Source organism: Bombus affinis, chromosome 10 (assembly GCF_024516045.1).
Source record: "Bombus affinis isolate iyBomAffi1 chromosome 10, iyBomAffi1.2, whole genome shotgun sequence".
Taxonomy (NCBI): Eukaryota; Metazoa; Arthropoda; class Insecta; order Hymenoptera; family Apidae; genus Bombus; species Bombus affinis.
In genome coordinates this window covers 828,768-852,747 of record NC_066353.1, presented here as the reverse complement: position 1 = coordinate 852,747, position 23,980 = coordinate 828,768, and the positions used below count along the sequence as shown (strand labels likewise).

The window sequence follows — 23,980 nt, the reverse complement described above, 5'->3', positions numbered from 1 at the left end:
CTTTTCTCCTTTCGAATATATTCATTTATTTTTTACATACAATCGATATATGTATAGAGGTTTTAACAGTCATTTGCATGTTTTAAAACTAATTTTTTGTCATGTTTGTTCGCTCAAATAAAATTATAGAGTTCACGTGAAGTTCACACTTCAAGTTTAATCGTTTAAGTATCTAAAAATGATGTTTATCGCCATTAATATTTGTTATTGCTAAACTAACGAATTTGTAATCATCGAATATCGTAATATGTCGTATACATTACTGGTGTATTTTCATTTTTGGATTTTGCACGCCATTCTTAACCCGCTATTAAATTAAAAAAAAATTTGTTTCGGAATTATTTTATAGCATAATTTTTATTTTTCAATATCAATAATCAAAATTAACAAGGAACTTAAAACGTTAATGCATACCACGCGCAAAGCGGAGGATTCGAATACTTCCGCTTTTTAATACGCGAAAATAAGGACAATCACGCGATGAAAAGCTCTGTTTCTTTTTTCAATGCAACTTGAAATCGCGTGATTTTTGTCTGATTTTTTGTATTGTGGATTAATCTTTCGATTTATTGGTAGCAACTCATGAAAACACGTAATATGAGATTCTAATTAATCTTGGGAATAGTAATTCACGCCAGGGTCATTTCGTTCCCCTGTGCAATAGTTATGAGCAAGGATGACGAAATTCAAAGTTTTAAGTTAACAAACATGATTTCTTTCTCGTTGCTCGTAACTATTGCTCTATTAAGTGTATTTCTACCGATTACAGAGATTGACGTGATGATTATTGTAAAAAAATTAAAAGCTCAAAGTGCCGAATAAAGGAGATATGCATATATGTATATAATCGAAGATCATCCATTTAATTTCCTTTATCCATTATGTTTATCCGTTTAAATTGATTATTATTAATTAACATCGTTCATGTAACAATTATGTTTGCAATGGAATATAAAAATATCTTGTACTTCGTACACGTCAAACGGCAATACTCGTCTAATTACAATAGAACTCTATTTATAACTGACTTAGAAACAATAATATAAATGAAAATGTTCGTTTTATTGAAACAGATAATGTTCATCATTAAAGAAGTACATTAAATCGGCAAGAATTCTAGTTAATCAAACAATAACTAAAATTTCATTCCAATAAATAGGGTTCTATTGTATGTTCGCGTACATTACACAATATGTACTCTTTTTGCTTACATTATATACTTTGAATATAAGATACAATTGAGATTAATATAATACTCAAGTATAATACGTGATAATAAAATATTAATATTAATGAATTCGACGAAAAAATATAACAATTATATGTTACTTAAAAAAAAAGTAATAATAAATAATTATAAAAATGAAAAAGACGTACATTTTTTAGCATGAGTGACGATTAAGGTATATACGTATTTGTAGCTTGTGTTTATGCAATTTTAAATCTTTATAAAATCAATCACAATTTAATTTGAAGAATGTATGAATTTTAAGATGAGTATGAAGTGTAAAATGCTACTCGAATTATTAACTAGGAAAACGCAGAACACCGACAAGATATATTTATCGTTCAATATTTATACATTCAGAACATTTTTCAGGCAATCAAGACATACATATTTAACTTCATATGTTGTAATATTTGGTTCTTTATTTAATATGTCATATTGTTTGCCAGTTAATATATAGCATTTGATTCAACTTAATTCTGCAAATAAATGATAGTTATAGATAATAAATGAAAGTTAATGATTTCATTAACTCCTCCAATTTACAACAAATTATGCTGAATTTTATGAAGATTTAAATCGTTAAAACTGTATAAACGCAAATTACAAATATTACATATAAAATTGTGGTGCTCATTTATATGTATTTGCATATAGTCTTCAGAAACAAAACTTTTCGAACAATAAGGACATACATATCTAAATTGATAAGTTGTAACACTTGGTTGATTTGCCAGTTGGAAAACAGCATTCGATTCGGAAAATTGAACTAAATCCTGTAAAAACAAAATTAGAAAATATATTGTATTGTGATGTATAATAAATCGAATAATATTGGGTTCACTGAAGTTTAGATTAAAGTTTTTTTTATAGGAGATAAAAATCATTGTACATTATATGTATTTCTATGTTCTTATATATATTTTTGTGTCTAGAGAATATTGGTAAAAATCATTAAATACTATCTCAAAGCGAGCGGAATCTATAAAAATTTCCTATTTAAAGAATTAATTGCAAATATTAACTATAATTATCAATATACTTGTGGTTGATACAAGTATGGTGTATTTATAATTGTCACTGGTTCATTGTATACCTGTTGTTGATATATTTGTTGCTGCGCTGGTTGTTGCAGGATTCCTATTGTGGGTATATTCTGAACAGTAGGTGTAGTTTGATTGATCACTATTGACATTCCACCACTGCTAAGATTTGGTTTTGTATAATAAATAGGGGAGGTATTTCCTGTTATTGGATGATTAGTTATTATTGGTTGATTTTGTTTAAGCATTTGATTACTATTATTTGAAGTGCCCGCAGCAAGATAAGAATATTGATCACAGACAGATGAAGACGCATAGTTAATCCCTGGTTGCTTCATAGTAGTTTGTTGACATCGTTTGGGATTTGGATTGTTTTGAATAGTATTAATTGTGGGTATTGTTTGTGAATTATCAAATTTGTTAACGTTTTGCGCCTGGGTATTACTTTGCAAATATTGCTTCTTACAAGCTGAATGATTACCTGGTAAATTGTGCATTAAGAATTCTGCAGAATTACTTGAAACAAAATCGCAATGATTACGCTTATGTATAGTATGACTTGAATTCTTTTTTGCAGAAGAAGACTTTTGTTTATTTTCATTGGTAGAACAGGATGCTACATATGTTCTCTGTACATTCGGTATATTAGCAGTATGTGCTATTACTTTGGTAGGTTTTAAAATACTAAAACGTGGCATAGCTGTGGTTGTTCGAACGAAATTGCAAGCTGGTAAGTTTTTATGATATGCTGATTTTACATTTTCCAGAGAAGATGAGTGTTCATTTTGATTTGTATTTATTTTGAATTGCTGTGGTTGTTGATTATTTATTACTGTAGTATTAGATTTCATAGCTGGATTCTTAATCACTAATTTTATATTGCCTGAATTAGATGAAGATAATAGTAATGTATTTGAATTTGTATTAGGAACAATTGTTAATTTTTTATTAGCAATAAATTTGTTTATTTCAGATTGTTTTGAAACTAATCCTTTTTCTGTAGTTTTGTGTTCATTATTTTGATTCGAAGCATGGTGACTTTTGAAGTGCTTGGCTAATTCATTAGCATTTTCAACAGCACAATTGCTATGTTCACATAAATTTGCAGAACCTGTAAGCTCTGCAAGAGTCTTCACTCTTAAGAACCCTTGTTTTGGTCTTGGTGGACTTTGTTTCTCTGATGTTTCTTTTATTAAAATTGTTGATTCTTCTTGATTTATAATTGAAACTCTGTCATGAACTTCAACATTTTGTGTACTTTCTATATCTTTTGTGATTGATTGGTCACTTGTCTTTTTTTCTATATCTAGTACATTATTATGATTACTAACATTATTTGAAACCGATATTGTTTGCAAAATATTTGTAGACTTAATGTTTGAATTAGATATTTGAGGATTTATGTTTTTAGCAGTAAAAAGAGAATCTGTAACATTTTGAATTTTAGATTTTGCAACATTTTGTGAAGATACTTGGACATTTACATTTGTTACCAATGCATTAGCTTTATTATTCTCTGACATGACACAAGTTTGATTGATAGAAGATTTATCTAATGTAAGATTAGATGTAGTCTGTCTTTCCATACTTCCTTCTTCTTTTAATCCTTCATTACATTCTTCTGATTGTTTTGTCAAGTCTATTATTAATTCATGCTCAGAATCATCTTCATTTCCTTCTAATATCTTGATTAATTCATCCCTACCTTTGTCTATACTAGATTCTATTGAACAAATTTCGCTTGTCTTTTCCATTGTTTGAGTCTCCATTTGTAATGATTCATCCATCCGCTTTTCAATAGTCAATTCAGCCAACTTTTCAAAATTGGAAGCACGATCTGTCTCTGATACTGTTGCAGAGCTGTCTTGATTTGTAACTTGACTAATCTTAGAACCTATCTGTTGGCTGTTTGTGTTATGAATAATAGCATGCTCCTGCATACTTTGAGGAGAATCAAAACCAATATTACAAAATTTACAACTGAGTTTTGTTTCTTCATAATTTACTACACAGGACACTATATCATTATGTCTTTTAGCATGGTCTATGAAGGAATTTAAACTGTTGTAATATATTTTACTACAATGCGAACAAGTAAAATATACATGAGTAGTATTATGTTTCAACCAATGATCCTCAAAGTCATCTAAACTTTTAGTCATTGCCGTGCAGACACTGCAAATAAATATCATATTTCCAGCCGTGAATGATGTACAAATAAATCGAGGTTCTGTACTCAAATTATGTTTATCTTTCATATGTTTATAAAATTCTGTTTTTTTGTTAATAAAAGTATCATCGCATAAACTACAAGTCATCCTTATTGCGAGATATGTATTAGAGTTTCCTGCAATAGATGCATCTTGAACTGACTTAAATTTTCTACATTCTGAAATATGATTCTTTAAATCATCTTGAGTAATAAAGGGCAGTTTACAATTATAACAGACATGTTCTGCTACTTCAATATATTTTTCTACACATGTACTCAAAGTCATTGCATTTTGTGTAGAAGAATTCTCTATCTTTCTCAGCTTTGAGTTTATTATGGAATCTTTTGGAAATGATTTCTCACTAGCCATCCAAAAAGAATCTCTGGAATGCTTTGACCAATGGATATAAAAGAGGCTTCCTATTCCCAGGAATATAACCTTGCAAATGTTGCATCGAAAATCCATTGTACAATCTTTTTTAAAACGAGCATGTATTTCTAAATGATGACGCACATCTTGAACTGAACTAAATATCATACCACAGGTAGCACAAAATAAATTTGGAGAACGACCACTAGTTAAGTGGTTTTGATTACATTTTACATATTCGGGAAGACGATAATGGGTTTCGAAACATTTCATACTTCTAAATAGCACCCTGCAAGTGTGACAAAGAAGAACTATTTCAATTTGCAAACAATTTTCATTAGTTCCTGGTTTATTATGACATTCGCATACTGTAAAAGATTTTTTATTACCATCTTTTTTCGATTTTGCTGGCAAACATAATTCTATATCTTGCGAATAGTTTTCTTTCATAGTAATAGATTCTGTGTCTCTAATTTCTGAATCTTCTGTAATTAGTAGTTTATTTGGTTTCTGTATAAGCAACGTTTCTTCCTTATCATTAACTTTCTGAATCCTTTCAATTATATTATTCGCAGTATTTACAGTGCTATTTACATTTTTAATACTGTTAGCTGTTTGTTCAGTTTTAGTTTGTTTATATTTTTCTGTTCCATTTAATTTTTGTTTTGCGAGTTTATATGCTTGTTGCAATTCTCTCTCTGTATGTAAGAAGATATGAGCTGCCAGATCATCCATTGCTTCAAAAGGTTTTGAACAAATACTACACTTATTTGAATTATTAATACGCTTAATCCTCTTTTTCCTCTTTTCTTTACTCAGTGAGCTTTTTGTTATAGCATTTTTTTTCTTTTGTTGTCCATTATCTTTCTTGGTTACATATTGTGATGCTGTATGTTCTCCACTCTTGTGCTCACTTGACACTTGTGATGATTCTGATATCCTTGCTTTTGAGGATTGAGATATCATGTCCTGAGATTTTTTAGGTGATATATTGGAAGTTTTCAATGAATTTGCTAAACTATTATTTTGCTTTTGTGTATGTGTAATTAGGTGTTGTTGTAAATCAGCATAATCTTCAAAACAAAGATCACAAACAATACATTTATAACCAAGATTATCTCTAAGTCTCTTATGTTTTTTAGGAGATACTATGGAAGAATAAGAAGTTGAAGCACTTTTCTTTGTAGCTATTTTAGTAGTTGTAACATTTATAGTTTTTCCACATGTTTTAGGTGCAAATGTATGTTTCTCTGGCTCGTGTTTTTTATTTTTCTTTAAAAGATGCAATTTGAAATTAGTAACACCAGATGTATCAACTCCCACTTGTTCTTGAGATCTTGCATCAATAACCAATTTCATAGAATTCTCCTTAGGTGAAGAAATCTTTGGTATCTTTTTCTTTGAGGAGAACGTTATATCAGTAGATTTGTCTATATTATCAATGTTTTCTACCACATTTGATAATTCAGAAGTTTTATTAGTAGATTCTTGTGAAGAATATAATAATGTAGATTTGATAGTAGGGGTTGGAACAATCAATTTCTGCTTTGCATTACTAATAGTATTCTGTGCAAACCTTTTTTTAGAACTGTTTTCAAAAATTTTTGTTAAATTATGACAAACTTTTTGAATTTGTGAACTCCTCTCTTGTTGTAGCTTTGCATTTCTGATTAAATTTGGAGATAATTTTTCTGAAGAACTTGATAATAATTTAATTGTGCTTTGTGTTCTTTTCGTAGTTGTATAAACATCTTTATTTGGAATGCTATCAATACTTGAGCTTGAAACATGTTTTGTAACATCTGTAGATTTCTCAATGTTAACATTAGAATCTTTTGAAAAGATTGAAGTAAATGATGCATTATTTATAGATTTTTCGTTACCATTTTGAAGTTTTGAAGAATTTAAATCCACGTAAGAATTCGTAAATCTTTCCGTCATTTTCTCAATTTCATTTGCTGAATATGTAGTATTGGAGTCTTTCAGAGCATCAAATTTTACTAAAAAAACTTTTAATTCTTTAACCAATTTATATCTTTGTGTAAAATTTCTATCGGAAGGAAATGATTCTTGTATTTGTTCTTCAATCTTTTTGTTTTCTATAATTGATTTCTCTATAGCATCTTCATTCTTTCCTTTTACAGAAGTACCATTTTCTATAATACATTCAAGATTTAATTTTGAAGGCACACAACTGGGAGTATTATCTTCTTTAGTACTTTCATCATCGTCATCAGGATCACATAGCGCAGATATACGATCTAATATACTTGGTCTTTGTGGTGCTTGAAATAATGAATTTTTATCTGTACATCTTTTCTTAATAATATTGTATTTGTCATTTACTAGGTTAATTCTGCTTATTTTTTCTAGTGAATTTCTCCTCAACCTCTTTAATTTATTCGAAATTATTCTTGCATTGCTGTTATTGTAACAATTGTTATCATCTGTATGAGAATTATATATAATTCTATGTCTCCTTTCATTAGTATTTCTAGAATTTCCAGTATTAGAATCAAAATCAGAATTAGATTTAAAATCAGAATTAGTATTAGAATCTGAATCTGAATCTGCACATTTATTCAATTGTAGAGTCTCATTTGCATGAGACCTAATTGCTATTGTCTCAGTTATAAGATTTTGTTGATATTTATCTGTATCGATATTTACAGATGATAATTTTAGTTGTTCTGGTGCAGATATACTTAATTCAGTTTGAGTTTCTTCTGTTTGAATACTTGTCTCACATCTTGTTTGGACACTTGTTTCACATCTTGTTTGAATATTTGTTTTGCATTCAGATCGAATATTTGTTCCACATTCTGTTTGAATAATTGTTTCACATTCTTTAATCGGAGTTACTCTTGCAAATGACTGTGCTATTTTATTGATTACTTCATCTATTCTTTGTAATTTTATATGTGGTTGTTTAACATCTTCTAATAAATTTTTTGTAAAATTCTTGTTTTCAATCTCTGCTTTCTTGGAAAATAACATATTTTGAGGTTCAACTTCATTTTCAGAATTACATAAGCAGGATAACTGCTTCTGTTTGGACTTTTTCTTTCTTTTATAGAATCTTGTTCGTGGTATCCTTCGTTTAAATTTTTTTTTCTGTGTTAATATATTTTTTGCTTGAGATTGATGCAAGTCTTTTTTACACCATTGTTTTATCTCTGATACTGATAATTTTGTAACATTCACAATAACTGGCTTACACAATAATTTACACAAATCCTCTAATGTATCTCCTCTTTTTAACAATTGTTTCAACCTATTACTTCTTGTTCTTTTCCTGAATATATAACAACTAGTATCTTGGATTTTTTTTGCATTAGAACCTTTAGGTTTTGGCTTTGGTAATGGTAATGACATGTTAATTACTTGCTCTGAGTAATTATCAACCGAATGATGTGAAGAAGATAATTCTTCATTAGAAATTTCCATTGCTGTAAAACATAACCAATTTAATGTAAAACTTGATTAGTGTGTTTAAGAAATAAGTTATAATATTACACGAATTAAAAATTATTAACATACCTTTATACACTGAAGATAAAAACCTTGCTTTTAATATATTTTACTACATAATTTATAGATAAATTATTTTTGCTATAACAATAGGAAGTATCTTCTTTCATACAAGGTTATAATAATAATCTTCTTAAAATAACTTGTTTTATACACATTTTTTATTTGTAGAAATGAAATTCTTGATCTGCGTCTATGAATCAGGCACACAGTAAATAAAATACTGTGTATAAAAATCAGTTTATTTTAACCCTTCCGCTGCGAAGCGTTCAGAAACGAATTACTCTCTGAGCAGTCGGCGTGAAAATAGGAGATTGACCGCACGGATACACGTACATAATTCCGCACTTGCATCCACAAAGAATATAAAAATGCATAAAATTTGATACATAAATTTATATAATATAAATGTTTGTCCACAAAAATTCAATCAGAAAATACAGAGAATTCAAACTACAACGAAAAAATGCATTTTACATGATTTTAACCACTTATAAAACGTTAGTTATAAATGAATCTTACCTGATCCAAAATTGCCATTAATTTCATTTTCAATAACAGTTTTATATCCGTGTTTGGTTAGCCTCACATAGAGATATTCAAACCTGAATTTGAAATTTTCCCACACTTTTAATTACGTAATGCAATTTTTTATTCCATATCAAGTGTTTCTATTTAATACATCACTATTAACAAGGTGATTAATGATGTAAATAATGTGTCTTATTGTTTCTTATTAGATTCTAGCCCCCTCGCGAAAGAAACATTCAATTCGAACAGACTTAAGCAATACATACATATATTCTATCTATTATACAAATAATGTATAAATATTTAAAAAATTGATATGTATAGTCTGTTCAATGGGACGAGGTAGTAAATGTAAAAACTTAATTATTGTAGCTGCAAGTATTGGTTGCTGACTAGTGTCACTCATTTCATTGGGCAAACCGTACCACGGTCATATACATATACAAACCCTGAAACTTCTATGGTGAGAGATATCATGATTATGTAGCGATTTGTATTTAATGAAAATAGTAGGTGCCAAATACTATAATTTTGTGTCCCCTAAAGTGATATTTAACCATAGATAGGATTGTTTATGCATAGATAAAGTATGCCTATTTATAAAGCATTATAAAAATTATACAAAATTTACTGGATTATTTCCACCACGTGTTACTTTGTTGAAATTATTTCGACTATTCGACATCAACGCCCTCTGTGTGGTGGGTAATACAAGAAATTTCGAATTTCGGGACCTGTGTAGTATTCTGGCTAATAGAAATCAAGTCAAGGAAAATTATGAAGTGGTCACAAACACGATCATTAATACAAATAGGTCTTGACACTTGTCGAAAGCATAGAAAAGACCGTCCAAAAATTGAGTTACAAAAATCAACATAAAAGATAAAAAGGTTCAAGTTCTGCGTGCGTGACATACTATGAATGCTCAGACAGAGACACTCAACTCATATCTCACAAGAACTTTGTTATCTTCCATATTGATTTTTTATGACTCAATCTTCGAACGGTTTTCCCTAGCTAGTATCGAGATCGGCTTATAAAATTTAGGAAATTCTGAGATACTACAAAGTAGAAAACTATTATTCCGAAAATTGAAAAATCTGAAATATATATGTTGTTAGATTGAGCAAATATATTTGTTACCAATTAACACGGTTGTGTCAACACAGATGGACAATTTAGCGTAAGTTACTGCTGAGAAGCTTTATTTAAATCGGAGAGGAAATTTCCTCTTTGCTACGTATTTTCTACGAAGTCAACCTTGATAATCGTAATTCACTAGCGATGCGACTACTAGCCAATGGTTGAGGTGTCACATGATTAGTTGTGTTTACCCTCCACTTCTCTTAACTCGACTTGTTGGACAGAATGTCTCATATCTTTTGTTATGTCACATGTTTACATGTTGTATATACATATATCTCCATGTGCACATGCACATAAGTAGATAGGTTACAGCCGTTACGGGCTTACAGGCTTCAAGAGGAACATTTATACAGACCTTTCTTCTGAACACTGAACGCGCAGCAGACCTACAGTTCTCTGCATTAAAAAAACAATGTTGAGAATTCTGATGAATTTATCGGTGATTGAACTAGAAATTTCTTTTGCTCATTGAAATACATAACGAAACATGGGAAATTACGTGAGAAAAATTGCATCGATGTCAAATAATGCAGTGCACTCCGTATACCGTGGTCGTAAGCGAAAGTGCATCGAGGAAGATGATTTTGATTCTGAATCGGATTACATCGATCGGACGCTTCAAACACCGAAAAAGTACGAGAATCTTGTAGTAAATAATCTTAGCTTTATATTAGTTAATTACCCATAGCTATTATAAGATTCGATTGTCAATGCTATTAAACAATATTTGCATCATCGATAAAAAAAGCTTCTTAGTATTGTATCTAACAATGTTATATTGTCAACTGATTACTAAACTGTCTTTCATTTGAATGGTTTGATACATATATATCGTAATTAATGCAATATTTTTAATTCTTACAGAAGGAAATTGCTGACAACAGCACAATACATTTACAAAACCTTGTTCCAAGAAGAAAAAGGAAGTGATATAACTGTGCTCATGTTGGGCAAAGCATGGAGGTTGCATAAAGTTTATATTAGTCAGGTAATGTCATTATTTTAATGTATCATATAAGTACATATATTTAATTTTTATGTTAAAATTTTATATATTACTTGCTTTTACAGAGTCCGTATTTTGCAAGTATGTTTTCAGGATCTTGGAGAGAAGCAAATGAGACAGTTATAAGTGTAGAGATTGCTGATCCTAACATTACATTGGATTGTAAATAATTCTTTATTTTTTATTCAAATTTCTTTTATTCTAATAATTAAAAGTAAGATTTATATTTCTTAATTTTATATATTTTCAGCTCTTTTGACAGTCTTTGGTTCCTTTTACCAGGATGAAGTCAGTTTAGAACCAAAAGAGGTCATACCAATTTTGGCTACCTCTACATTATTTCAATTACAAGGATTAATTGACCAATGTACAGATATTATGGTAGAGACAACGAATATAAAAACAGTCGTTCCTTATTATAATGCTGCTGTATCTTATGGTGTGCCAGTTGTAAAAACTGCAGCAAAACGGTGGTTAGAAGTAAATCTCTTAGGATATGGATGGTTACATCCTACCTTTTTAAAAGAAATTACACCTGATTTGATGATTGAATTAATTGCTAGTCCTGATTTAATTGCTATGCAAACAGAATTTTGCATATACATGATGTTACGTGTATGGTGAGTAGTGACACACTAAGATAAGAAATGCATTTAAACAGAACTTATATAATTATAAACTGTATTTCAGGCTATTTGTTCATGTACATAATAAAGAGGAAACACTTCAAATTGATGAATATTTTAGAAATCATAAATGGACAAAACCATTCCTTACAACAGAAGAAGGCAAAGAATTTGCAGCACCTTTTAAAGCCCTGAGAATGAAATATCTTTTACTTCACGATCAAGATGTAAAGATTTTATATAGTGACAACTTAATACCACACGAGTGGTTACATAATGCATATAAAGAACAATGGTTACATTTACTAAGAATAGATGCGAATAAAGATCGAGGGTAAGTTACAAAAGTTTTACTTTTTCTAAATGTATCCTTGATCTATGCTTAGGAAGATGGACATAGTAAAGAGTCTCAAATATGTGCCTCCTTTTTCCTTCCTTTTTTACAACCAGCTTTGTGGACAGAACTTTCACTCTAAAAAACCTACTCCCATGTTTATTCTACTTTAGGTATCTGTGACAATTATTTTATTTACGTAGTATAATACTGAAATATTTAATGAGCAGAAACAGCTGTAAAAACTTTCTATTTAACTATTTAAGACCAAAACAAATGAGTGAAGAAGAGTTTGCTCGTGAATGTTTCCGTTGTGGAAGGTGCATTGAAAAAGCTGGCGAGCATATTTGGAGATGGACAGCATTTCATTTTGGATTAGATTTGGTGGTGTGCTTGGATAGTACTACTTTGAGGATTAAGAGAAATCATAGATTAGATACAGATCATATAAAAGTTAATCATAGCAAGCACAAAATAATTTTAAAGTTAGTATTTTTTTAATTATAACTTCTCAAATGATAGATTTAATGATAGATCTTATTTAGATTAGAATTTTTAAAAAATATTTAATTTCCAGAGTAACTCTAATTTCATTGGACGAACAACGTCAAGTAAAACACATTCAGAGTTCGGGTATGCTTAGGTTGTCACTCCATAAGAACGAAGAAGTAAGTAGCACTTATGAATTTTTTAATCTTAAGAAACTATTCAAGTTGCTAAAAAGACTGAGTTTATGTTTTAGAAACAAGTGATGTCTCTGGATAAACAACTTACTTATCCTTTATATGTATCAGTCAACATGCAAGTAGTTACTCCATTTGTATCAAAGGAAGAGAAAAAATCAGCTGATATAATTACCTTCTCGGATACTTAGCATACTGAACATTCAACGTTTTCGAAACATTCGAACTGAATCCGACGTACGCTTACCTCAGATAACAAACCGGCTGTTCCAATTTATAATACTTGAGTACGATTAAGTGCTTTACATTTTGTTACTCACCCACGTGACTTTTATATTGTGGATACGCTAATTTCTGATTAAAATTTTTATAAATTCAAGTGCTTCTAGTCGACTAAATGAAATTACGATGTTAGTATATGTATACGAAGAAAGTTTCATTCTTCTGTTTTGTACTTTCCAGATATATTATAATTCAGATACTTATCTTTTCTTATGTGAAATTGCACTTATTACTTATAAAAAAATATTAAGACTATTATTAAAAAATGTAGCTTAATTTTCAGGTGATGTCAATCATGAGAATTTTATTTTTACTAATTTCAAGTAATTAAATGTTAAATTTTCTGAAAAGAAAATTGTCATACGAAATACCACAGTATTAGATATTTGTTTCACACTGGCACTTACGCATTTATATATTTATATGCCATGATGACACTAGTAACAAAATAGGCTAATTTTCCAATTGATAATTTTATACATTCATAGTAAAAATAAAGATGTAATTGTGTAAGTTAATTCATAAACACACTGATAGAGTACCTCTGTGTCTTCCGGACAGTTATCGAAACATCGACCTTCGTGCCTTATGAATGCCAATTTAAAAGTAAAAGTGAATATTACTATAAACAAATGGAAATATTGTTTTTATTGCTAACAGAAGTTTTTATACAAAATTTTTTACTATTTGAAAGCTATTACTGCAGTGTTAAGAACATTTCCGATCTAAAAGATAGGTAAATAATGTTCCTTCAGTTTTGCAAATAATCTATATGTGTATGGTGCTATTATCTAATATGCGCGAAATTTTACTTTTTACTTATTATTATTATCCCTTATTATATATTACAGAGATTATTACATAAAAACTACTTAGTTTAGCATTCAAGATTTTTTTACATTTAATATGCATTATTTGCTTTAGGTTAACTTCTCGATACGGGAAAATATGATGTGTTTTATATAACATCATCAAATGTTATAATTTATTACTTACCTTTTTTAGCGAATCACACATATAATCTTGTGATTGCTTAATTACTTTGTTATAGCAACGATAAATTTTGAAAGTATATGAATGTACAACAATTTATATAAAATCGTATTGCGCGATAAGGCAGTTTCTTTGTCTTATTAATTAATTATAAACGAAGGTCATATAAGTCAATGATACATCACGAAAGAAAATATCATTTATTTCTGTATATTAACATTGGAATCGTCAACTAATAAATTAATTAACTTGCAAGGTTTCCGATATATGAAGTATAATTTTGATTCCGTCTCTTTGGTTTTTTTCTGTAACCATTCAACACTTTATTGGCAGAATATTTTCTGTACATAGTGATGGATGTGTATAATGCAATATTAATAGAATATGATTATGAATATTGCAATAAAACCGAAATAGTACAATTAACATTGTCTTAACGATAGTAATGGTAGTTGACCTAGTACGTTTTATTAATTAAATGTATTCATAATATTAACATAAAATATTCAAATCGGTGATACCATTTAAACGATGTATTTTTCTGTTCTTTTCTCTTTTGTTTACTTTTTTCGATATGCTTGTATAAGGGAGGCAGTGTCGCCAGTAGTTTTATTTCATTGTGAAGTATGATGAATGATTATCGGCGAATGATATGTATGAAAATTAATTAAAACGTATTATGCAAGTAGTTACCCGGAAAAACAGTTTCGTTACATTCCGCTCGATGTTAGATGAAATTTCTATGATGTACCACAGGCACACTAGAAGGAAAAAAGACACTAAGAAAAAATGTTATTAATGTTTATCTTTATTCATTGTAGAACGTGACAGTTTCCTATGGTCATCGTTGATCACGATACATTTAGAGAAGTATAGCGAGAAAAGATTTCATTCATGTTTTGCCTGTAGACACATCACAAAATACATATATACTCGCGCATTTCTTTGTTTATTATGGTTACCGCTATTATTTTTTTTTTTCTGTGATAGACTGTATCAGTTTTACATGCACTAAGTTAGAGCAATTCGCGACAAACTTCTAATCTTTCGAATCAGACTCTGAAATTGTCTAAACAACTATGTGATTATATTATCTTTTGTATCACATCTACATTCGAATCTTAAGTAAAAATAAAAAAGCCTACAGCATCACTAGGCATTTTTAAGATATAATGTTCAACTTTTAATTTTCTAAAAGAACCAATCAATCGACTAGTCTATGTAATTGAGCGGAACATAACGAAATACATATGTATATATTTCTAACTGTCCTTATCATTTATTCTGTCCTTTATCTGTGGCTGTCTGTCTTGTTCTTATCTATTGCTCCAGGTCTATCAATGAAATCAATGAAAAGACATGCATTTGTCGTGTATTATGTATATCGGATATAAGAAAAAGAAATAGAATCGTCGTAGAGTACAGAATTAAATTTTCCAGTGAAAATTCTTCTGGCAATTCTTTTGAGACAATCTGCGATTTGTATGAAGATACTACAAAGTACATGTAAGTACTTTCAAGCAAATATATAGTAAAACCATGTTTTCGTGCTGTTTTATCTGTCAACCGCAGTCCAAAATGAAACGAAATCGAAACCATGATTATCAAGCCTATTTGTACCCAAAGTCTATATTTGCTACTATTTTCGAATACTTTTTCGTCTCTTAAGATGTCAAAACGTTCGTCATCGTTTCTTCATGTCCTTTCTACTGAGGTCATCTGTATTTTACTTTGACCAGTACTCAATAATAACAAGAAAAACATGAATTAATAATAGCAATAATACGATAATATTAATAACGATGGTGATGATATTGATTAGTTTAGTAACATTAGTTAGTAGTAGCAGTTAATAGCTGTAGTACTGATGGTGCTGGTAGTAATTAGCAACCGTACTAATAATGTAACCATGGTGATGATATGACACAGTGACAACAGCGGTAGCGGGGATTAATTACATACGTACTGCGGTGAGACATATGTGTGTTCGTTTTTATTATATTTTTATTATTCTTTTTCGTTTGTTTCTTTCAATAAGCGTTCTACTTTACCCTCTACTTTCTCCATAGACGATAGTTTCTACATTTTCATTACAGTTTTCGTTTACGACTTTTGTATTTTTCCTGTGTTATTTTTTGGTTTTCTGTCCATGCTCTTTTTTTGTTTTAATTTACTGATTTCTTATTAGTTGACTACGGTTGAAGAAGTAGCAACGTTTCACTTCTTAATCGAACTATAATATCATAACATCTTTTAATAATTTTTTAGCGTTTCTTTGACGCGAATTGTATACGTATACACGCACACACACACACACGCAGTCGCGTGTACACACAACGAACGCGCATTTACCATACACGCACACATACGCACATCAATATATATTTCTTTTTCTTTGTTTCGCGAGCCTCCGCTACCGTCTATCGTTTTACACAGCATTTTATTGCAAAAATCAGCGGAATACGGGTCACAATCATAATGCCGGATTCTACTTATTTATTTTATCTTCGTTTAAACGAAGTGTAAAATAAATTATTCGTCGAAGATATGTCTTTCTATTTTGTTTGTTTCTTATTTTTTAAATTATTCCCGCATACTCATGTTGTATCTTACAAATTTGCGTACGGTGCCAGGCATTCATGAAAGCAACCCGATGTTACTTCTCTAAAAATAAGCTGTAATATTCTTCTTGCGTGCAATTCCATTTCTGTTTCTCTTCCAATAAAATATAATACATATTTGTATATATATGTATATATATATTATATATATTCTTTGAGGAATCCTTTTCCAGGTATTGTAATTAGTTCTTTTCCATCTCTTACTTACTACGCTTACGCGAGATATCTTGGGTGGTTTCACGTGCGGAGGCCGTGTGTATGTTTTTATTTTTTCCCATTGAAATCTTTCTGAAGTGTACTACTGAAGTACGCTCTCGCGTATCTGGCAGTTTGTATCACCGTTAGAACTACTCTCTTGTAATTTGTCTACTTTTGCGAAATTCGTTCGAATCCTGGGACAGTACATATATAATATATATCTCTATATGTACCATGCTTTCGATTGAGCGACTCTTTTTAAAAATATTAATAACAGAGGAGCTGTAATTACATTTCACCTCGTTAACAACCTCCGGTTCTCATGTCTCATTAGGACTTGTTGTAAACGTAAAAAAATTCAACTTTACGATTTTGACGAAACTAACGAAACATTTAGTTTCCGAAACTGAAACTTTTGTTTGAATTCCATCAATTATTCTCAATCCCTCTTTCCTTAATAGAATCTAAAATCGATCGCAATCTAACCTGTACGCGCTTCAATTATGAACGAGCAGGCAAAGAACGTGTTGTTCCGGATCCGAACGGTCTTTTCTATTGAATCGTTGATTCAGTTTTTAGGCGTTAAGTGTTATCCGCTGGTGGCTGAATAGTTTAGGCTATGGAGAAGTGCGGCGAGGTTAAGACAGGTATTGCAAACGGGTACGAAAGGAGAAAACTCGGCATCGCCAGAATAACCATCAACAAGGATGTCAACGGCAGTAAGAAGGACGGTGTGTGGCTTTCGGCCGAGTTACAGAGATCACCGGTGCAAGCGCAGTAGACTGCGTGAACGTCGTGAGTGCCTGATCTTACTAAGCAATCGCCATTGTCTCTCGCATCCGTTATGTATCCGCAATCTCTGACAACCCTGATCTTCCCGTACACTGGAAATTCATCAAAGTCAGAACATTATAATGAGCGTTCATAATTTTTCAATAGATAGCTAAATGTCAAATGATTAACTTGCTAGGAAATTAAACAGCCACAAAGATAAATCATTTATTTAAGAGGCTAGCCACTGCAGATCCGTGAAAATCATAACTATATTTGGCAATTTTTAGAGGAAAAATCATAAAATAAATTGAAAAATTGTTGAAATTTATTTATTGTAAATACCTTGAGGAATACAATCGTATTTTTGCAATAAAATAACTGCACTACAACGATTAGAATTTTTGAGGTGATCATCTAATCAACGTACATAATTACGAGCACATATGGTTAATTACGGTATATTCGGTACGCATAATTACGGTTCGACACCTATAAGCATTAAAGAAATGCATCTGGATCTTCCGAAATATTTATTTTTTTAGAAATGGTGAATATTTAAAAAAACATCTGGTTTCTAATCACGAAAGTATTGTGTGATAATGTCGATAACAAAGTAAGTTTTTAATGTGTAGGAAAATCCTTCAAAAATTGCCAAAGTTATCTATATTATTCATGCTCCCAAGTGAACTTTAACATGTACCTACTGAAATTCTTTGGAAGCTTGATTTCTTTGGTAATTGTATGTATCTTTATTTATGTATATGACGATCAGATCTACATATTCCACAGAGAATGAGAACAACTTCAGCAAAGTTCTACGTTGAGGATACAGGTGACATCTTTTAATATCATACACGTGCGCACATTCGCGAAAAATATGGATCTTGTGAGAGGATTATGTAAGTGCTATTTGAAAAAATCACGGGCAGCCTCGTGAATATTCTGCTTAACTGGTATTGTGAATCTGAAGGGGATGCTACACGTGTATCTTTTCTACTTTGATGCTAGAGATCTAATAACTTTTGGAGTTCGGTTGCCGCAATGCAGTCAGCTATTTGCCCTTATCCGATAACAAATATCAATGCAAATTTTAATGGTCTGTCACGGAATGTATGAATATTTTGTTGTATTTTCAGGCACGAAAACTTATACAGTAATTTTACCAAAGTAAACAGTATTATGCATGTAACAGGCAATTACTAATTATATCACATGTACCTTTTTGACTGATCTTTCGACAAAGAGTCGGCGCCAGGCCGCTCAGATGGTTCAAGCGGGGTCGAAAGCTGCAGTTCACCGTTCCAAGACTGTACGGATTGAATGGATCGCCGCACCTTGGATCGTATGCGCTGTTGCATTTGTAGCATATTATTGCTTCTCCTGAAAAATGAATTTTACATCAAACACCAAGCAAAAATGGAGATATTCTATCTAATATTAATATTCAAATCCAACTTATATCATAAGAATTTTTTATAAACAATTATATAGACATTGATTGACTTTTAGAATAATTGAAAAAAATAATGGATGAAAGAAATTAAGAGGAAAGAATTCTTTTATAAATCACAATAAACTGGATTTTTGTTTCGTAATTATATGCTAAAATATCAGGCTATTCTATTGATTAGAATAGGATAGGTCAGGATTCAGAAGAACTGCTAAAATCATTTTAGAGGTGGCTCCTTTCGTACTACTCTTATCACATGTTGCAACTTACTCAAAACTGGGCCACTAATGTGCAGGTGCTTGTTGCGATACATGTATGCAATTAATCTGTTAGTGTCTATTAAAAGCTTTAGAATATAAATAAACATGCAAAAGGACTGTCAATAATTGTTTTCAATTGAAATAGATCATCGTAAAACAATGAACAGATGCAATAAATTGAAAAAAGTTATTTATTCTTTATTAAGAATTATGAATTATCCTGAAGATTAAGATTCAGGATAAACGTTGATGAGTATTTTTGATGGTATCTAATGTTTCATAATGATTCCACATTGTAAGGTAATTTCGTTGACCGGTTAATGCAAATTTAATTTCTTCTAGGAATGGCCATTTTGCTTGGAATTCAAGACGCTTCGTTTACGAAGTTCTGGTGATTCGCTACGGCCCTGCCGCGTTGTGACGTCACCACGCAACCCCATTCACCCTCCCAACAAGTCTGGTTACAGCACCAGCTGATATCGAGCAGGAAGACCCCGACCAATGCGCGCGATGACCTACTGATACACACACAGCAAAATAGGTCTAACGATAGAAGAATAAATGTTGCAAATTTTAGCAATAGAAATTTATTTGGAAACGGCATATTTGACGGTTATAATTTTTTAAACTTTCACTTTTGCAACATTGAGACGTTACATTTTAATGAATTGTTTAACAGAAAAATTAAAAAACACTCTTACTTATATAATTGTTTGAAAGGTTTTCTATACATATTTCTTATTTTGTTAACAGAATCTGTTAAAGAGAAGAGTATCGATTATGGTTTAATGGATTATGCGTAATTTGGTAAAAGAAAATGTTTTGTTATTAATTAAAAAATAAAATTGTGTAAACGAGATTTTACATTCCCTTTTGATTAGCCGAATTTACCCCGAGAGCGCAGGAAAATATAGATGAGGTGGCTCGGTACCCTGACCTTGAGTAAGTTCTGCAGGGCGTTTTACTGACTCGCGCCGTTCTAGCTTTCAATGGCAAGTTCCGCACTGTTAAAACACCAAATTCTTTTGCTATTTGATTCACTAATAATGGAGGATGCTCTATAAAAAACTCATTTAATTAATAACCATCAATACTGCCTGTGACTATCAAATAATTTTTAACGTTATTTTAACAAAAAAGCCCAATTTTTTTGTAAATTTTCACACAACTGCTAAAAGTCATTCAAGCATGAAATAGGCATTACAGGTACGGTCGGTTGCACCATGGTCGCAAGAAGACAAAATCCCTCAGCGGTTCGATTAAAGAGGACAAGCTGATGTATCATGTTATTGTCAAACTAAAGAAGCCTCCGTATTAACAAAGCAAATAATAACTTTGACTTGCAAGTACAAGGCGTGAAAACATTGATCAGAATTGTGTGTGCACAGAAGATTCTTCAATGACATTTGAAACCACACGAGACGTTCGATCAGCAGTAAATAGGACAGGACAGCTGGGGTAAACGGTAGGGGTAAGTCGCGTGAGGAACCAACAAGCGCTGCGTGACATTGCAGGTCCTTATGTAATCGACAGGAATTGAAACGGAGGGATCGGCCCAGATGTTTCTCTCTCGTTGACATAAAAACATGCATAATAAGAAGGAACAGGGAAGAACATTGACTGAGATAATGGTTCGCTTATAACTAAAGGATTTACTGATTTAGCATTTGATACTTTAAATTAGAAAACTTAAAGCTATTTGTAAAGATTATTTTTAAGTCAATAAAATCTGTTTTTTTTTTTATATTGTTTGAAGTAAATGTGTATCCGTGTTTTTCAATAATTTTAGGCACCAAAATAACTGAATATTTAGTTAATCTACGTGGACATTACGTGGACATCTACGTGGAAGATATGACGTTAGTCTGCTGACTATTAGGATTTATTTAAGTAGGTCGTCAGATTCATTTGAAGATGCGAACAACACTTACTGATGTACAGTTTGTATAAGCATGACGAGACAATCCAAATTTTATAAAAAATTTATCAATAAGGCAAGGTTAACGTGAGGAACGTCCCCTTGGTCACGGCACCACGCGGTGCAGGGAGAATAGAATTCGAAGGAGAGTGTGAGAGAATGCAGCGGGAGGGAGGGGAGAAAGTGGGTCGCTCGATAACCCTCGCGGGGGCCAGGTTCTATGAACCAAAATTCTAAATTTCAACAAATTGCATCAGCTAACAGATGATAATCATTTTTCTTGGAAAGAAAATGATCGAGTAAACAATTAAGAAATAACTTAGAGATAAGTGGAGTCTCGTCGGTACTTTCTCCAGTTTGGTTCTGTCCGCGATACAGAAACAACCCAATTCAATTAGTAACTTTAAGTTTGACCAGTTACAAAATTGTACCTTTAAGATTAGCGTCTAACGATTGAAGCGAACTACACGCAACAACGCTTTGCTTACGTCACATCACAATTTTGTATTTTCAACATTGCTTCCGATTCAGGCTTTTACAAAAACGTATTATAATTTTTAAGAGTATTTTTACTTTATACAATTGATGTGATGCGAACGTTTTATCCACGTTAAGCTGTTTCTATCGAAGAGTTTTCATTCTTAAAATTTTCTATTCTGTCACCGATTTTCTTCGTCGTTTCTATCAACACGAATGTATTATAGTAATTATTCCACAAACGTTGATTATGCATTAAACATTATACAAATAATCACTTATTCCGAAAAGTCGATACATTTGTATCGCACTGCCACAGCGCTTTAAACTTTTGCAAAAGTCGCTCTCTTTAATGGGCCGACCTCCAGACCAGTTATTTCTTTTGTTCCGAGAAATACACCCAGTTTACTAAGTATGTAAATCGACTTCTTATTTGGTCTTTTTGCAGTTACCATAAAATCTATGTGAAAAGCGAAAAATTATACTTTTCTGAGAAAATGATTATTTCTGATCATTCAGTATACGTTCCCGAAGTTTCTGTCCGATTTTAATCATTTCTTCTACTAAAAATACATCGTTCTGCAATCTCATTTTTTCTTCTTGCGTGTGTGATACAGAATTGTATCCTCGACTACCGGTAAATTGTTTCCTTACCGCGCGATTTACTTTTATAACGAGATTCAATTTAGAAATTGAGTACGATCGGTTCCAGACGAGTATCGGGGAAGTACCACAAGTGCTACCATTGTACGAGTTCTCTGACAAACATCTGGAACACCATAATCCTCTATAGAACAGGAATGTCCTCTACAAAGTTATCTTACTTCATACTAATTGCCCTCATTTACATTAGTTATATGTATCCATAGCCTATGATATAATCCATCGAAGTATCCATCTATAATATGAAGGACAAAGTTTTTGAAAACTGCCGACAGTTTACATCGATACGATTGGAAAGAAGATAGCTATCGAGCTGATAAAAAAGACGTGACTGAAAAGTTGCAAGGACTGCGGCCGATAAAAGCTCGATCGTACCTTTTATGTAACATCGAAATCAATATCTCATTTGTTCCGGCGTCTTTCTTTTCGTAGCTCAAACGACTTCTGCTTCCAAGAAGAAACTTTAGCCGATTTGTAACGATTCCCCGCTTGGAAGAATTTGCCATCGTCACGTGAAACGCGTACAGAACTAATGATGCACTGTGATATGTCCTCCTATTATGTATGTAGCTGCTCTTTCCGTTGATCACTGCATTGCGCAGCAACGTACGTGACTCTTTTAAAAAACTCGATCTTGTTCAATTGCTCTACGAATTTATAAGATAATGAGAAGTTTTCTTTTTAACTGACTTCCGTCTTTCCATATATGAGTTACGAAACATTACGTAAAAGAAGTTTGAATTTTCTATTGAAAGACTTGCTTAACTTTGTTCCAATGAAATATTATGTTACGTGAAAATAGACAAAAAAATAATCGCCGATTGGGACTAATAAAAACATATATCTTTCAGGCATGCAGTTCGCGTGCGCCGATTCAGAAGGAGAACTTACGATAAGAAGTAAAGAATTTTCATAGATCGATCGTAAATCTACTGGTTCAATAAGAAACTAGGCCGTTAAATTAGCATGTATTTTGTCATCTTATATATTACTATAATTTCTTAATAGTTGCGCAAACGTAGCTTCGTATATACGAAATTCTATGCATTCTATAGATTGATCATCGACAATCGTTTCAGGATAAACGAATATTGAGATGAGATCAGTGGTGATTGAAAGGGAGCGCGAAAAATTGGACTCACCGTGATGGATAGTCGACAGCAGAACCACGAGGACGAGGGTGACAATCGGCGCGAGACGGTTTGCAATCATGATCACGATCACCGGACCATGTGTTTCAGGCTAATCACGTTGCAGTCAGTCACTTCGGACGTGTTGCCTCCACCCTCGCTGCATGGAAAGTTCGCACGCGGCAGGTCTGATTATAATTGTGTTAATATTTATATAAATTTTCTGTAACTTGTAGAGCCTTCTCGAAAAACGAACAGTGTTTGAAAGATATCGAGGACGAGTGAGAAGAATTTATTAGATGGCAGTGTTCGATAGACAGGTCCTGTCTGTGATGTCTCTTTCTCCGTTCTCACGTCCGAAATGACTGAACAAACGTGTACGAACCTTCTGATTTCTTGCGTGGTGCACCGTACGTGATCGCGGACGCGTCGCGTCTGACGAGGGTCAGACGAGTTTCCGTCGGCTATGCGGCAGATCTGCCCCCTCTGGTTTTTCCATGCGCT

The 23,980-nt window shown here is 31.7% G+C and overlaps 3 protein-coding genes and 1 long non-coding RNA gene across 6 annotated transcripts; 2 read left to right on the top strand and 2 right to left on the bottom strand.

Annotated features, from left to right (window-relative positions):
* Window position 1: 1 nt before the first annotated feature.
* Window positions 2-9,260, bottom strand: LOC126921193 (uncharacterized). The gene is made up of 4 exons (XM_050732517.1): window positions 8,907-9,260; window positions 8,394-8,837; window positions 2,325-8,302; window positions 2-2,004 (listed from the first exon to the last, which is right to left on the bottom strand). The coding sequence occupies exons 3-4, from the start codon at window positions 8,298-8,300 to the stop codon at window positions 1,771-1,773; spliced, it is 6,210 nt and encodes a 2,069-aa protein (XP_050588474.1). The 5' UTR covers window positions 8,301-8,302; window positions 8,394-8,837; window positions 8,907-9,260; the 3' UTR covers window positions 2-1,770.
* On the top strand, window positions 9,249-16,423 carry LOC126921209 (protein germ cell-less). Of its 3 annotated transcripts, none has more exons than XM_050732559.1 (9): window positions 9,249-9,378; window positions 10,391-10,694; window positions 10,926-11,049; window positions 11,133-11,229; window positions 11,318-11,687; window positions 11,758-12,027; window positions 12,294-12,512; window positions 12,605-12,695; window positions 12,770-16,423. In XM_050732559.1, exons 2-9 carry the CDS (start codon window positions 10,549-10,551, stop codon window positions 12,899-12,901), a joined length of 1,449 nt encoding a protein of 482 aa, XP_050588516.1. In that variant the 5' UTR covers window positions 9,249-9,378; window positions 10,391-10,548; the 3' UTR covers window positions 12,902-16,423. The 3 variants fall into 3 exon arrangements, with proteins under 3 accessions (XP_050588516.1, XP_050588517.1, XP_050588515.1); XM_050732558.1 differs by lacking the exon at window positions 9,249-9,378 and adding an exon at window positions 9,978-10,098; XM_050732560.1 differs by lacking the exon at window positions 10,391-10,694 and having other exon boundaries at window positions 9,291-9,378.
* Window positions 14,776-23,936, bottom strand: LOC126921223 (uncharacterized). Its single transcript, XM_050732587.1, has 3 exons — window positions 23,489-23,936; window positions 18,797-18,958; window positions 14,776-17,688 (listed from the first exon to the last, which is right to left on the bottom strand). The coding sequence occupies exons 1-3, from the start codon at window positions 23,556-23,558 to the stop codon at window positions 17,417-17,419; spliced, it is 504 nt and encodes a 167-aa protein (XP_050588544.1). The 5' UTR covers window positions 23,559-23,936; the 3' UTR covers window positions 14,776-17,416.
* On the top strand, window positions 20,624-21,048 carry LOC126921228 (uncharacterized). Its single transcript, XR_007712263.1, has 2 exons — window positions 20,624-20,759; window positions 20,822-21,048. It is a non-coding gene; the product is annotated as an uncharacterized LOC126921228 (long non-coding RNA).
* Window positions 23,937-23,980: the final 44 nt, after the last annotated feature.

Bases quoted from the DNA above. Each gene is read 5' to 3' on its own strand.
- LOC126921209 (XM_050732559.1), top strand. From the start codon at position 10,549: ATGGGAAATTACGTGAGAAAAATTGCATCGATGTCAAATAATGCAGTG. The intron at 10,695-10,925 runs GTACGAGAATCT...TAATTCTTACAG, and splicing joins ACGCTTCAAACACCGAAAAA to AAGGAAATTGCTGACAACAG. The intron at 12,513-12,604 runs GTTAGTATTTTT...TTTAATTTCCAG, and splicing joins AAGCACAAAATAATTTTAAA to AGTAACTCTAATTTCATTGG.
- LOC126921193 (XM_050732517.1), bottom strand. From the start codon at position 8,300: ATGGAAATTTCTAATGAAGAATTATCTTCTTCACATCATTCGGTTGAT. The intron at 2,005-2,324 runs GTATACAATGAA...TTGTTTTTACAG, and splicing joins AACAAATATATCAACAACAG to GATTTAGTTCAATTTTCCGA.
- LOC126921223 (XM_050732587.1), bottom strand. From the start codon at position 23,558: ATGATTGCAAACCGTCTCGCGCCGATTGTCACCCTCGTCCTCGTGGTT. The intron at 18,959-23,488 runs GTGAGTCCAATT...TTCATTTTTCAG, and splicing joins GCTGTCGACTATCCATCACG to GAGAAGCAATAATATGCTAC. The intron at 17,689-18,796 runs GTACATGTGATA...ATGAATTTCCAG, and splicing joins TCGAAAGATCAGTCAAAAAG to TGTACGGGAAGATCAGGGTT.